The following is a 17,351-nucleotide window of genomic DNA, read 5'->3' on the forward strand; positions in this document are numbered from 1 at the left end:
TCAACAGTTTGTATAAATAAAAATATTACAATTTAAAAGCTCAAGTGGATTAAAAAAGTTGTGACAACAGGTCGATTCAAGATAAAAATTTATATGTTTGTAAATCAAGTTCACCCTTATATTGTCTGTTACCTTTTTTTAATTCTTTGAAGGTAAAAAGTAACAACAGAAAGCTTAAATCAGTAAGCACAGGAAGTACAAGGAAAAATGTTTGGTAGTGACAGCTAAGCAGCACATTTTTCTTGTTCATCTTATTTTAATTTCTAAAATATAAAATGGCTGATGATATAGATGATTTGTTAGATGAAGTAGAAACAAAATATTGTCCAAAAGATAGACGAAAGGGCAAAGAGACATCAAGTAGTATAAAATCAAGGTTTGTTTGAATAAGTTTTAAAATAAACTTAAATTAAAATGTGACTCTTGATCATGTTTACGATTGGAACATGTTGTCAGGTGAAGTCTTTGAGAAATATAAAAATAGAGCAGTGTGTACAATCAGAGACATATATACCAATGTGTATATATCCTATCGTAGTCTAAGATCGTTCATCTTGTCAGTTCGTTAGGTATTTGTGTTTGAACTTAACACACGGGGAAACTCCGCATTGATGTCACTACGGTACTTCTGGCGTAGAAAAACAGTGCAAAATACATTTTTTCTGCACTTTTGAATAAAAAAACATTTCTAAAGGTAAGTTTTCATTGTTGTTCTCAATTATTGCCAAAAAATGCCAATTTTCTAATGCCCGTTTCAATCCCAACTTCCGAATATTTAAAAACATTCTAGAACTTCACAAAATCCCATTTCCGGCCTCCATTGCTTTGTGTACATTCCATTCAGCGTCATCAATCTTGTGGCAGGCAATATAGGTCAAGCAAAACGTATTTTTAGGAATTTAAAAATGACATGCTCCTTACCTCTTTCTCGATTTTCCCGCGAAAAAAGCTCAACCAAAATGAAAGGAAAACTATATGAAAAAACGATGCCCATGCCATAATTTTGAACAGGCATATAGAGTTGGTTAATAAGAAACCATTTACATTTATTTTTCATAGAATTTTCTTTTAATTCATTATAAAAAGATCGATATTCTGACCATCATGACTGTATGTAAATATTCAAACAAAATTCCCTTGATGTCAAAAGGGATGGCAAAAAAAGAGTTTTCCTGTTGAATAAAACCCAGAACTATTGCAAACTCTTTTGAAGCAATATCCCAGAAAGAAATAACGTAATTGCTGTAGACTGAAAAATCCCCTAATTGACAGTAGAGCAATTTGATTGGATATAACGAACTGACATCACGTGATTTTGACGCCATTGAAATTTTAATGTAAACAAACAAGGTCAGAAGGTTCCGTATGGGACATCATTGTACATGTAGTTACTGACAAACAATTACGAGTTATCAAGCTTGCCAATGCATGGTTATAAAAAATTAAAGCTAAGTCTACAGAAAAAAAAAGAAAAAAATAGCCTTAGTATAACGACTTATCATTACACCTGGATATGTCTCTGGTACAATGAAAATCAGAAATGAATGTAAATCATGTTATCAATATATAAATATATCATAACGATTAGTATAATTACTTAGAATTTGTTGATTTTTGATGATTGTCAAAACAAAATAACTTTATTAAAGTTAAAACATGTACATCTACAAGTAAATTAATTTGTTCAAGTGTTAAACACTTTATTTTATATTCTTTAATATATATACCAGAGAGCCACTTCTGGTTCAAAGCTCTTGTCTATAGGGATTAAAAAGCACATTTGATAGCAATAACTCCTACATCCTTAACAAATACAGAGTAAGTTATGAGAAAGAGAAAATCAGAAGTTATAAAAAGAACTGTAAATCCACTGCTAAAAGATTTTACAGGAAAGTGATCTCCCCTGAATGAGTACTAAGTAGAAGGTTTTGGGATCTATATAACACTGCTACATGTATGTCCATTGATAAAGAAGCCACACAGATTGAAATAAAAAAAATCTGAGAAAGATGCAATGCGTGCAACAATAACAGAACAAATGTAAAAAGATTTTTTAAGTACAGTCTTATTTTAAAAGATTTTTTTTATCGTTTATGGCTACATTTAAATTTTCCAAAAATTTGAATTTCTATATTGTTAGTGTATACTTATGGTGTAGAAATTTTGACGCTGTTCCGCAGCTAGCATCCTCTTATTTGAAGCAGAGATCCACAACAGAATTATTACATTATTTGGAAAAAAATATTAAGAGACCTTGACAACTCTTTATTTTACATACATATATTAAACGTAATAGAAATAAAAAAAAATGGAAATTTTACATATATATATTTGTAATTGCTTTTGTTTATGAATAACAGGCGAAAAGCTAGTGAAGATCATGATGACTTGGACCAGATATTAGATGATTTGAAAGTAGAACCACTGGTTTGTAGTTAAAATTTATCAATTAAAAATTGAATGCTCTTTTTTGTAAATTTATTGGGGTGTAAAAGCGTTGACCGAAGTACATTTTGTATGAAGCGCAGAAGCGCTTCATACTAAAAATGTGCACATGGTCAACGCTTTTACAACCCTATAAAGTTACAAAAAAAGCATTCAATACTTATAATTACATTTTTACCTATAGGATCATGAAAACACGCCTTTTATCAAGTTTTTATTTCATTTACCTGTGCACTTTATTGTTATCAAGTTTTTATTTCATTTACCTGTGCACTTTATTGTGGGACCTCGTGTCATCATAAATGATTAAGGAATATCACAAGATTGCTAGTTAGCGAATCAGAATAACGTATTATATTGAAACATGCATCTAATGTAATTATAGATATGTAGTTTGAGTGATATCAGATCCACGGCAAAGGGAAGGATATCAAAAAAAATGTAAAACAAATAAATAGATGTAACCATGTAAAGATAAAGAAATGCAATATGTGTCTTTGTAAATGAAACAACCAAACACAGTCAAACCAGGAAGGATAGCACAAAGTTTTAAACAATAGACAAGTATCTGTACCACATGTGAAGCAGAACAGCACTTATTCTTAAATAATAGACAAGTATCTGTACCACATGTCAAGCAGAACAGCACTTATTCTTAAATAATAGACAGTATCTGTACCACATGTCAAGCAGAACAGCACTTATTCTTAAATAATATACAAGTATATGTACCCCATGTCAATGAGAACAGCACTAATTCTTAAATAATAAACAAGTATCTGTACCACATGTCAATGAGAACAGCACTAATTCTTAAATAATAGACAAGTATCTGTACCACATGCCAAGGAGAACAGCACTAATTCTTAAATAATAGACAAGTATCTGTACCACATGTCAAGCAGAACAGCACTTATTCTTAAATAATAGACAAGTAACTGTACCATATGTCAAGCAGAACAGCACTTATTCTTAAATAATAAACAAGTATCTGTACCACATGCAATGACATGTCAATGAGAACAGCACTAATTCTTAAATAATAGACAAGTATCTGTACCACATGCCAAGGAGAACAGCACTAATTCTTAAATAATAGACAAGTATCTGTACCACATGTCAAGGAGAACAGCACTAATTCTTAAATAATAGACAAGTAACTGTACCATATGTCAAGCAGAACAGTACTAATTCTTAAATAATAGACTAGTATCTGTACCACATGTCAAGCAGAACAGCACTAATTCTTAAATAATAGACAAGTATCTGTACCATATGTCAAGCAGAACAGCACTAATTCTTAAATAATAGACTAGTATCTGTACCACATGTCAAGGAGAACAGCACTAATTCTTAAATAATAGACAAGTAACTGTACCATATGTCAAGCAGAACAGTACTAATTCTTAAATAATAGACTAGTATCTGTACCACATGTCAAGCAGAACAGCACTAATTCTTAAATAATAGACAAGTATCTGTACCATATGTCAAGCAGAACAGCACTAATTCTTAAATAATAGACTAGTATCTGTACCACATGTCAAGCAGGGCAACAAACAATCTTAAACAATAAGACAATAGATATAAGAAGATGTGGTATGAGTGCCAATGAGACAACTCTCCTTCCAAGTCACAATTTGTAAAAGTAAACAATTATAGGTCAGAGTACGGTCTTCAACACAACACTAAAAGGGCCCCAAAAATGACTAGTGTTAAACCATTCAAATGGGAAAACCAATGGTCTAATCTATATGAAAAACAAGAAACGAGAAACACTTATGAACCACATCAACAAACGACAACTACTGAACATCAGATTCCTGACTTAGGACAGGTATCTTTACCAAATGTCAAGCAGGATAGCACACAGTCTAATACAAGATACAAGTATCTGTACCGCATTTCAAGTAGGACAACTCATAGTCTCAAAACAATAGAACAGAATCTGTACCACATGTCAAGGGCACAAGGTCATATTTAACATGTTTAAGTCTGTGTTTCTTTAACAGATATTGAAAAACTTGTCATAGCAGACCTGGTTCACAAATGAACAGCATTAAAATAAGGAGATGGGGTATGATGGCCAGTGAGACAACTTCCCGGTAATAGTTCTGCTCGAGTAAAATACAGCATACATGTACAAAACAACAGGAAAATGACATAATTCTGTTATATTTTTAAATATTCACTGCAGTCATAATGCTTTCTTCAGAATAATATATTACCATGACATAATTGCTTAACTGTAAACGCAGATGAGTTTAAATTTTTTCGAAGTGAAAGATGCAAGTATTACTTCTTTTATATTACAGCCAGACGTTAAACCAATTAAATCAAATGGGTATGATGCCAGAACAGAGACAGCTAAAAAGTGAGTATAATATCCCTGACCTGAAGTTATTGAAAATGGTATTGCTTTTGAAGTGCTTGACAGTCATTTATAACCCATCAGTTTTAACAGCACTTTGATAAAGGAGATAGTTATTTGTGTTTTGTTTTGGATTACCTTCTTTTCACATACTTATCAGATGTAGTCAAATCATATACATTGATGCAATACTCTCTTTTGTATGTCATAAAAATGTATTTTATATATATATATGTTATTTTTCAGATGTTATCCAATATATATAGGTGGGGCCAACTGCTCTTGTGGAATGGGAACATCCATGAGTCAAAAGTAAGTATACTATTATGCCATATAAAAGGATTGTAGATTAAATAATAAGGGGAGATAACTCTATTTATTACCCAATTTTCTTGAGTTACAAACATGCAGTAAAAAGACTGACATATAACTTTTGAAATGAACATTTTTTTTTGCTTACCTGGAATATTGACATTTTCTACAGAAAATATGCACAATACCATTCAGACTTCAAAATATTGGAATCTCCACAGAGTTTTACAATAGAACAGTTTGCTTCAAAATCTTTTCAGATTTCTAGTCCAAAGACCAATAATCTGACATTTTACTTATATGACTCAATAAAGTTTTCCAAAAACTTACTAGTTCAAATAAAATAATTCTGAGGCATTAAACAAGTAGCTTACAATGCAGACTATAGAATTAATCTGACTTTACAATCACTACTGATTTGATATTATGTCTACTGTGGATTCATTATTATTTGTCGGATATCAATTTTCTTGGATTTCATGGGTACAGGTGAACCACGAAATAAAATGTGCAACAAATGACAGATTTTATATAGGTGTGTATGCAGACTATGGCAAAACCACGAAATTAAATATCCGCGAACATGTAATTTTCCTTTATCCACGAAAATTGATACCACGAAAATAAACGAATCCAAAGTATTAGGCCTATCAACATACACAAAAATAGGATAATTAATTATCAATGCAAAAATTGAATTTCCTTTGCATAAAATCTGCTTTATAGAAAAGTGTCAATTAACAAATACATGTTAAATAACAATCAATCATTCTTTTAACAATTTGATCAATTGAGATGTTTATTACCGTAACTTTTTTACTATTACAGAACCTGTGATAAAATGAGATGTACATCATGTGATTTTAAAGTGGTCAGTTTTGATAACTTTGAGTGGACCACAGATACAGACTATTTATTTCTGAGGAATCATGCTCCAGATTTCCAAAAACTAAAGTCAAATTTAAATTCTAGAAAAGGTAAGTGAAGAAATGCACCAAAATACTATTGCTCTTAATAATGCATTAAAAGATATACATCAATTTTACAGCAACCCAATGACAAAAAAATAGAATAATTCACTATTTAAATTAAATAAGAAGTGAAGTGGGGGGATGTCAGTTAACAAAGCCACACAATAAACTCTGTCATGTATGAACAACAGAAAGCAATAAAGCCTAAAAAAAATGCCAATATGAGGTAAGGTACGTCAGATTATTGTGTAATGACTAAAAGACAGAATAAGCAACTACTTTAAAAATACTTAAATATTGGTTTACTGTGGCTGTCTTTATAAGTTTATAGCACTAGTTCCTTAGCCTTAACCCTTTCCTCTAAGAATTTTTTTTTCTCACATACTTGATTCGCATAAGATTTTTTCAATAAAAAAAAATCATCAGGTTTAAAGTTTTAATGTATTGTGAAAACAAATATTTCATCTATGAAATTCACAAGTTAAATATTCTCATGAATATCCTTTTCATATTGGATACAATTTATTTTAAGTCTGATGAAGATAATTTGTAGTCAAAGCGTTTCAACTGAGGTACTACAAAGGCGTCAAAAGGCGTCATTATGGAATAAAGGGGGTGGCGTCAAAAAGCGTCATTATAGAGGAAAGGGTAAAGGCAACTGACACAGCCTGCTGAAATATAACCTTTTGAAACTAAATATAACTATTAACAAGTACAATTAGTTTTAATATTTCACTTTCAACTTCTGGTTAACAGTTAGTTTTTTAGATTTACTTCTTCTACTTGCAGGATACAGAGCTTATTGTTGTCAGTGTTCATTCAGATCTATAAAAGATTTAACACAGCTTAAAGATCCACAACTTAAATGGGTGTGTGGAAAACATTGATGAGACTTTGATCTAGATCTGATTCATCAAGCATCTTTATATCTACAATACTGTCATGTGATCATTTGTGTTTATTTTGAGAACATCCAACAAATGTCATTTTACTTTATATAATACTTCAAAATGTGTTCAAGTGATTGGAAAGTATTATTATAATTATACACCATTGTTTACTGTCTCCTCACTTGTAGATTATTATAATCTTTCATTGTCACAAAAATGGCTGACAAGAAGCTTACATTGGTCACTTTGTATTTGACTGCTAATTTGTTTGATGAAGTTCAAGTACAGAAAAAAAATATAATCCTGGTTTTAATTTAATACTGCAATAGATTTTTGTCCAAGATTTTCTATTTATGACATGAAAGTACTAACTAGGTGAAAAAGGTATTTTTGTTCTAATGGCAAATAATTTATACTGTAAATTCATTTTCATCAACCAGTGTATAAGTTCTCTCTCTCTCAGTTGATTTTAAGGTTGTAACGTTTTTCTTTCTTTTTCACTGATGTGCCTTTTCATAATGCTGGGAAAATAGTTTGTATGTCTTCACGATAATTTACATTGAATAATACATGTATGTGTAATGGGACCACAAATGTTTAAAAGTTATAGTGCATGATTTGTGTCATAATTTATGTTGGGTTATTCCAGTCTTATATTCTTTATTTATTTTCTATTATTTTGTTCTTGCCAAAATATAACAGAAGTCATATGAATAACATTTAATTTTAAGATTTTGTCATGCGAATTGTAAGAATGGCCTTTTGAACAAATATTAATCTTATGTTCCTTCTTAAGTTCTATTGATATTGTTGTTTACAGGCTTTTTTATTGGGGTATTTACTATTTAGGTGTGTGCAATCTATATTGATGTAGAATTTACTGCTTTACTCTGCTAAAATGCTAGTCATATTTATCTATATTTAAACTCATATAAAAGCTTGTAAACTGGTGAATAGGGAACTATAACAAAAATAACACTTTTTGTGATAATCATAACAAAATCAATCATTTGTTTAATTTGGTATCCCCACAAATTAAAAGTCATTTCAAAACCAAAATTGCTCATTTAAGGTTGCATTTCTGTAAATATTGACAATGCAATTTCCCATAGGAACTCCCTTTACGGCTCAAACTGTACCACTTTTACAATGAAGTTTTGAAAAAAATCTTATTCTAGAATTGAAAGTTCATTTGCACCACAATTTTTTTCAAAGGTCAAAATATAGGACTGTGCATCATATTTTCAATGTTTATTTGCCCTGAACTTCTCAGAGTTTAAACTTACACTAATTTTCTTAACTACCCCTACCTCGAATGAAAGGTTACCACAGATCTCATTGTAAACAATATGTACATGTAAATGTACTGGTAACATTCCCAAGTTATGTCTCTGTCAGATGGAACACAGAGAGCATAACTGGGAACCAGTATGTAAACAAAATTAATTTTCTATGAATATTCAAGATCTCCCCAAAAGAGGCGTGTTTTGAGAAACAGCTGTATTTACAAAGTGCAACCTTAAATAGCATCTGTTAAAATTATGATATTTGCAATATACATGGAAATGTATATCATATTGTTTATCATTTATCAAAAGAATTGCATTAGAAGTTTGCTACACTTGACATTTACAGCCAGTAGAAAAAATATGTTAAAGTTGGTACAAATGTACTTGAATTTATTTTGATAGCAATACCAATTTCACACAAAACTATAGCCTCATGTTCTCAATGCTTAACATACTAGGAAGGAATTCTCTACTTTGTTTTAAGTTATCTTAATTTTTGTCCATTATTTCCATTCACCAGATCATTTTGAGAACTTAAAAAATCAGTTACAACTTCACAGAGAATGGGTGGATCATTAATTGACATGTTTAAGTGTTTGCAAGGGAGATAATTTTATGTTTAACTGGATGCTAAGTGTGATTTCCACACTAAAAAATATATATCTGTCTAAATCTCTCTTTTTAAATGGCCTCTGAAATTCTAAAGAAAGTCTCAAGATGATTTTGAAGTGCAATAGCAACAACATAGCTTAAATATTGTATACAGTGTTTTTGTATGTTTAAATATTAATCTTTATCATAAAAAGTCTTTAGAAAACAGAATTATATCAGAAGCTGGCAGTATCTAATTACAAATGTAGTAAGAGCAGCATGGACAAAGCATATATATTTCAGATGACAAGGTTGTACACTATTAAAGTCTTAGTTTATAACGTTCCCAAAGTGTGAAACAATTGTCTTTAGACTTAATTTTGCATAGTAAGTGCTAGGTTATTGCATAGTAAGTGCTAGGACATTGCATAGTAAGTGCTGGGTCGATGCTTTAATAGAAATTAAAATATTCAGAAAGCTAATATATAACCATCTTAATTGTGTGTTTCAGCAAGAAAGGGAAGGTTGCACTTATTCTGAATTTCTATATATTTGTTTCATGTTAAATAATTTATTGTGAACATTATATGTGAATTTTTGTTAAAAATAAATGTTGAATAAAGTCTTTCTTGTAATAAATTCAAGGCATTTTAACCACTGATGGACAGATGAACATATTGGTTTGATGCTGTTAAGGTGGTACCTAACACTACAGGGAGATAACTCTGTAAAATCAGATTAACGTTTTAATTACGTTGTGTTGTAAAGGAAATACTAAGCTTCTCAATGATCAAAATTGGTGTTTGTCAAACTGCTATAAAACCAGTGTAATTTTTTTGACAAAACGGTTGGTTCAAAATTTTTGAATTTTTTTATATTTTTGATAAAGGGTCAAAGTAAATACTTTGTGAAAATTTTATGAAAATTAAACGAGCCAAATTTATTTTAGTGAAAGTGTTGGGTACCACCTTAAGTTGATTTTGTGTCCTAGTTATGACTATGTTCCATAAAACTTTGGATATTTTACATATTCCATGTGCTACTTGTCACTTTCATTTTTTTTTACCTGCCTTACTGAAGGTGAAAGCATGTCTTATAATCCCACACATCTCTCTGTTTGACCTTGCCAGTTGGATAGCAAACTTTCTTCAAATTATTTTATGAAGGGAAAGCTGTAATATTTAGTGCAGCTTAATGCTGTTGGACAATTACCAGGAAGCAGTTTATTCATCCTCCGTGTAGCCACTTTCTGTTTGTGTATTGTTTGAAACTTCTGTCAAAATTTTATTGACTTCTATCAAGAGGAAAGGTTTGATGTTTAATCTGCAGCTTGATAGTGGAAGCAAGTATGTTAAAGCAATTTTGACATCATCTGTGAATTCACTTTCTGTTTACCAATAGTTTGACTTTTTACCACTCTCTACATTGTACTAGAAAATATTATTTTCTTTGAAGGGAATAATTGCATGTGTTAGCAGCTTCATATAAATGGTGAGATGTATTGAAAAGGCAATATTTAAATCCACAGTCCATCTTCTTTAGGTTTGTCTATAGTTTGAAATTTTCTGACAGACATGTTCATGTTTACCATAAGATCATTCCATACACCTATTATAGTTGAACTATTGATTATAGTACTTGAAGAACAGACCAACACACACAAACTGAATATTGACCAATGAATCATGAAAATGAGATCCAAGGTCAGATGAAACCTGCCAGACTGACATTTATCCTTTACAATCATTCCATACAGATAGTTGACCCTCTGCTTGTAATATATGAAAAATGAACCAAATCTAGTAACTTTAATCTTGAGCAATGGTCTATGTAATCATGGTTGAGGTCAGGTGAATCCTGTCTGATGGACATGTTGATGCAGCATGGATCCCATATACCAAATACAGTTATCTTATTAATCATAATATGTGACAAATTGGCATGACATAAACACTAGTTATTTTAAGCAGTTGCTGACATATAAGGCCCATGAAAATGAACACATGACAGACAAAAACCTTGTAACATAAGGTATCTGCATTCAAGGTATGAAGCATCCAGGTCTTCTAACTTTTGAAATATAAAGCTATATACAACCAGATGCTCCACAGGGCACAGCTTTAAATGACCGCAGAGGTTGAACCCTGAACGGTTGGGGCAAGTATGGACACAACATTCAAGCTGGATTCAGCTCTAAATTTGGATTGTGATTAAATAGTTGATACAGCTTAGGTTTTTGACAAAGAATAAATGTGGTCTAATGAACTTAAAAGAAATGTTTTGCCTTTGAGCAATTCACTATGCTGTTGAATATTAATCCTCTCAAAAAACTGTTTGAAGAAATTTTGAAATTTTCTTTTTAATTATGAAATCGGAAATGAGAAACATTGACTCCCCCCCACCACACACACAATTTTTTCCCCATCCCTCTTTCCCTTATTCCAAAACTGATCTCAATTGATCTCAATTCAAATTTCTAATGGAGTTTGCAACAATAATTACTCATTTAAATACATCATAAAATATTAAAATGTAAAAGTGCTTGTTATCACTGAATGGTAAAGGTTTTTTTTATTTATTAGTTGGTAGTAAGTGAATATACATTGTAAATTGTATAAAACAATGATTTTAAGTTGATTCAGCTACTTTTCTGGACAAAGAAAGATAACTCCAATTTTCAAAAAATATTTCTCTAAAGAGCCTGTGTCGCTCACCTTGGTCTATGTGAATATTAAACAAAGGACGCAGATGGATTCATGACAAAATTGTGTTTTGGTGATGTGTTTGTACATCTTAATTTACTGAACATTCTAGCTGCTTACAATTATCTCTATCTATAATTAACTTGGCCCAGTAGTTTCAGAGGAGAAGATTTTTGTAAAAGATTACTAAGATTTACGAAAAAATGGTTAAAACTTGAATATAAAGGGCAATAACTCCTAAAGGGGTCAACTAACAATTTCAGTCATATTGACTTATTTATAGATCTTACCTTGCCAACATTTATTGTATTTTAAAGTTTATCTCTATCTATAATAATATTTAAGATAATAACCAAAAACAGCAAAATTTCCTTAAAATTACCAGTTCAGGGGCAGCAACTCAAAAACTGGTTATCCAATTCATCTGAAAATTTCAGAGCAGATAGATTTTGACCTGATAAACAAATGTACTTCTTGTCAGATTTGCTTTAAATGCTTTGGTTTTTGGGTTATAAGCCAAAAACTGCATTTTACCCCTATGTTCTATTTTTAGAAGTGGCGGCCATCTTGGTTGTTTGACCGGGTCACATCACACATTTGCCAAATTTGGTTTAATTTGGCTTGGTAGTATCAGAGGGGAAGATTTTTGTAAATGATTACTAAGATTTACGAAAAATTGTTGAAAATTTACTATAAAGGGCAATACCTCCTAAAGGGGTCAACTGACAATTTCAGTCATGTTGACTTATTTGTAAATCTTACTTTGCTGAACATTATTGCTGTTCACAGTTTATCTCTATCTATAATAATATTCAAGATAATAACCAAAAACAGCAAAAATTCCTTAAAATTACCAATTCAGGGGCAGCAACCCAACAACGGGTTGTCCGATTCATCTGAAAATTTCAAGTCAGATAGGTCTTGACCTGATGAACAATTTTACGCCATGTCAGATTTGCTTTAAATGCTTCGATTATTGAGTTATAAGCCAAAAACTGCATTTTACCCCTATGTTCTATTTTTAGACTTAGTTGGTTGACCGGGTCAACGGACACAATTTTCAAACTAGATACCCTAATAATGATTTTGACAATGTTTGGTTAAAAATTTGGCCCAGCAGTTTCAGAGGAGAAGATTTTTGTAAAAGTTAACGACGCCGGACGCAGGACTTTTTTTGAAGATTTCTTTTTTGAAGATTTTTCCTATTACACAATACGGTGCAATTGAAAAATTCTTGCTATTGCACAATACTGTGCAATTGAAGATTTCTTGCTATTGCACAATACTATGCAATTGAAGATTTCTTGCTATTGCACAATACTATGCAATTGAAAATTTCTTGCTATTGCACAATACTTAAAATAATAATTTTTTATCCTGATTTAGACTAACCTGAAAACTGGGCCCATAATCAAACATTGAAGTACATGTTCAGATTTGGCATATTGAAGAACCCCAAGAATTCAATTTTTGTTAAAATCAAACTTAGTTTAATTTTGGACCCTTTGGACCTTAATGTAGACCAATTTGAAAACAGGACCAACCAGATGCTCCGCAGGGTGCAGCTTTATACAACCACCAAAGTTGAACCCTGAACGGTTGGGGCAAGTATGGACACAACATTCAAGCTGGATTCAGCTCTAAATTTGGATTGTGATTAAATAGTTGACACAGCATAGGTTTCTGACACAGAATGAATTTGGTCTAATGAACTTATAAAATTTTTGTTTTGCCTTTGTGCAATTCACGTTGCTGTTGAATATTAATCCTCTCAAAAAACTGTTTGAAGAAATTTTCTTTTCATTTATGAAATCTGAAATTAGAAAAATTTACCCCCCCCCCCCCCAAAAAAAACCCATTTTTTTTTCACATCCCCCTTTCCCTTTTTCCAAAACTGATCTCAACTCAAATTTCTAATGGAGTTTGCAACAATAACTACTCATTTAAATACATAATAAAATATCAAAATGTAAAAAAAGTGCTTGTTATCACTGAATGGTAAAGATTGTTTTAATTTATCAGTTGGTAGTAAAAGTGAATATACATTGTATATTGTATAAAACAATGATTTAAGTTGATTCAACTACTATTCTGGACAAAGAAAGATAACTCCAATTAAAAATTTCTTACTATTGCACAATATTGTGCAATTAGATATTTCTTAATATTGCCCAATACTGTGCAATTGAAAATATTTGCTATTGCACAATAGTGTGCAATTGAAGATTTCTTGCTATTGCGTAATTGAAAATTTCTTGCTATTGCACAATACTGTGCAATTGAAGATTTCTCGCTATTGCTGAAAACTGTGCAATTGAAAATTTCTTGCTAAAGCACAATACTTAATATAATAATTTTGGATCCTGATTTGGACCAACTTGAAAACTGGGCCTAAAACCAAAAATCTAAGTACATGTTTAGATTCAGCATATCAAAGAAGCCCAAGAATTCAATATTTGTTAAAATCAAACTTAGCTTAATTTTGGACCCTTTGGACTTTAATGTAGACCAATTTGAAAATGGGACCAAAAATCAAGAATCTACATACAGTTAGATTCAGCATATCAAAGAACCCTTAAAATTAATTTTTGATGAAATATCAAACAAAGTATAATTTAGGACCCCAATTTGGACCAACTTGAAAACTGGGCCAATAATAAAAAATCTAAGTACATTTTTAGATTCAGCATATCAAAGAACCCCAAGGATTCAGTTTTTGTTAAAATCAAATGTTTAATTTTGGACCCTTTGGACCTTAATGTAGAACAATTTGAAAACGGGACCAAAAATAAAGAATCTACATACAGTTAGATTTGGCATATCAAAGAACCCCAATTATTCATTTTTTGATGAAATCAAAAAGTTTAATTTTGGACCCTTTGGGGCCCTTATTCCTAAACTGTTGGGACCAAAACTCTCAAAATCAATCCCAACCTTCCTTTTATGGTCATTAACCTTGAGTTTAAATTTCATAGATTTCTATTCACTTATACTAAAGTTATGGTGTGAAAACCAAGAAAAATGCTTATTTGTGCCACTTTTTGGCCCCTAATTTTTAAACTGTAAGGACCTCAACTCCCAAAATAAATCCCAACCTTCCTTTTGTGGTCATAAACCTTGTGTCAAAATTTCATAGATTTCTATTTACCTAAACTAAAGTTATAGTGCAACCAGATGCTTCGCAGGGCATAGCTTTATACGACCGCAGAGGTTGAACCCTGAACGGTTGGGGCAAGTATGGACACAACATTCAAGCTGGATTCAGCTCTAAATTTGGATTGTGATTAAATAGGTGACACAGCATAGGTTTCTGACACAGAATGAATGTGTTCTAATGAACTTAAAATTTTTGTTTTCTCTTAGAGCAATTCACTATGCTGTTCAATATTAATCCTCTCAAAAAAATGTTTGAAGAAATTTTCTTTTTATTTATGAAATTTCAAATGAGAAAAATTGAACCCAATATTTTAATCACATCCCCCTTTCCCTTATTCCAAAACTAATCTCAATTATAATATTCTAATGGAGTTTGCAACAATAACTACTCATTTAAATACATCATAAAATATTAAGATGTAAAAAAACTGCTTGTTAACACTGAATGGTATTGGTAAAGATTATTTAAATTTACCAGTTGGTAGTTAAAAGTGAATATACATTGTATATTGTATATAACAAAGATTTAAGTTGATTCTGGACAAAGAAAGATAACTCCAATTAAAAAGAATTCTTGCAATAAAATATTTCTTGCTTACTATTTTGGACAAAGAAAGATAACTCTAATTAAAAAAAAAATTGCTATTTCACCATATTGTGAAATTAGATATTTCTTGCCATTGCACAATACTGTGCAATTGAAAAGACTTGCTATTGCACAATACTTAATATAATAATTTAAGATCCTGATTTGGACCAACTTGAAAACTGGGCCCATAATCAACCAGATGCTCCGCAGGGCGTAGCTTTATATGACCGCAGAGGTTGAACCCTGAACAGTTGGGGCAAGTATGGACACAACATTCAAGCTGGATTCCGCTCTAAATTTGGATTGTGATTAAATATTTGACACAGCATAGGTTTCTGACACAGAATGAATGTATTCAAATGAACTTAAAATTTTTGTTTTCTCTTAGAGCAATTCACTATGCTGTTGAATATTAATCCTCTCAAAAAAATGTTTGAAGAAATTTTCTTTTTATTTATGAAATTAAATGAGAAATATTGAACCCAATTTTTTAATCACATCCCCCTTTCCCTTATTCCAAAACTAATTTCAATTAAAATATTCTAATGGAGTTTGCAACAATTACTACTCATTTAAATACATCATAAAATATTAAGATGTAAAAAAAACTGCTTGTTATCACTGAATGGTAAAGATTATTTAAATTTATCAGTTGGTAGTAAAAAGTGAATATACATTGTATATTGTATATAACAAAGATTTAAGTTGATTCTGGACAAAGAAAGATAACTCCAATTAAAAAAAATTCTTGCAGATATTTCTTGCTTACTATACTGGACAAAGAAAGATAACTCTTAATTAAAAAAAAATTTGCTATTTCACAATATTGTGAAATAAGATATTTCTTGCCATTGCACAATACTGTGCAATTGAAAAGACTTGCTATTGCACAATACTTAATATAATAATTTTAGATCCTGATTTGGATCAACTTGAAAACTGGGCCCATAATCAAAAATCTATGTACATGTTTAGATTCAGCATATCAAAGAGGCCCAAGAATTTAATTTTTGTTAAAATCAAACTTAGTTTAATTTTGGACCCTTTGCACTTTAATTTAGACCAATTTTAAAACTGGACCAAAAATTAAGAATCTACATACACAGTTAGATTTGGCATATCAAAGAACCCCAATTATTCAATTTTTGATGAAATCAAACAATGTTTAATTTTGGACCTCGATATGGGCCAACTTGAAAACTGGGCCAATAATCAAAAATCTAAGTACATTTTTAGATTCAGCATATCAAAGAACCCAAAGGTTTCAATTTTTGTTAAAATCAAACTAAGTTTAATTTTGGACCCTTTGGACCTTAATGTAGACCAATTTGAAAACGGGACCAAAAATTAAGAATCTACATACACAGTTAGATTCGGCATATTAAAGAACCCCAATTATTCAATTTTGATGAAATCAAACAAAATTTAATTTTGGACCCTTTGGGCCCCTTTTTCCTTAACTGTTGGGACCAAAACTCCCAAAATCAATACCAACCTTCCTTTAATAGTCATAAACCTTGTGTTTAAATTTCATAGATTTCTATTTACTTATACTAACGCTATGGTGCGAAAACCAAGAAAAATGCTTATTTGGGTCCCTTTTTGGCCCCTAATTCCTAAACTGTTGGGACCAAAACTCTCAAAATCAATCCCAACCTTTCTTTTGTGGTCATAAACCTTGTGTCAAAATTTCATAGATTTCTATTAACTTAAACTAAAGTTATAGTGCGAAAACCAAGAAAATGCTTATTTGGGCCCTTTTTGGCCCCTAATTCCTAAAATGTTGGGACCAAAACTCCCAAAATCAATACCAGCCTTCCTTTTATGGTCATAAACCTTGTGTTAAAATTTCATAGATTTCTATTCACTTTTACTAAAGTTAGAGTGCGAAAACTAAAAGTATTCGGACGACGACGACGACGCCAACGTGATAGCAATATACGACGAAAATTTTTTCAAAATTTGCGGTCGTATAAAAATCTAAGTACATGTTTAGATTCAGCATATCAAAGAGGCCCAAGAATTTAATTTTTGT

At 31.1% G+C, this 17,351-nt stretch overlaps 1 protein-coding gene across 1 annotated transcript; it reads left to right on the forward strand.

Annotated features, from left to right (window-relative positions):
• The first annotated feature begins 96 nt into the window (after positions 1-96).
• LOC134720982 (cilia- and flagella-associated protein 418-like) lies at positions 97-9,492 on the forward strand. Its single transcript, XM_063583615.1, has 6 exons — positions 97-376; positions 2,361-2,427; positions 4,761-4,819; positions 5,063-5,128; positions 5,957-6,105; positions 6,889-9,492. The coding sequence occupies exons 1-6, from the start codon at positions 276-278 to the stop codon at positions 6,984-6,986; spliced, it is 540 nt and encodes a 179-aa protein (XP_063439685.1). The 5' UTR covers positions 97-275; the 3' UTR covers positions 6,987-9,492.
• The last annotated feature ends 7,859 nt before the right edge of the window (positions 9,493-17,351 follow it).

This window comes from Mytilus trossulus, chromosome 6 (genome assembly GCF_036588685.1).
Source record: "Mytilus trossulus isolate FHL-02 chromosome 6, PNRI_Mtr1.1.1.hap1, whole genome shotgun sequence".
Taxonomy (NCBI): domain Eukaryota; kingdom Metazoa; phylum Mollusca; class Bivalvia; order Mytilida; family Mytilidae; genus Mytilus; species Mytilus trossulus.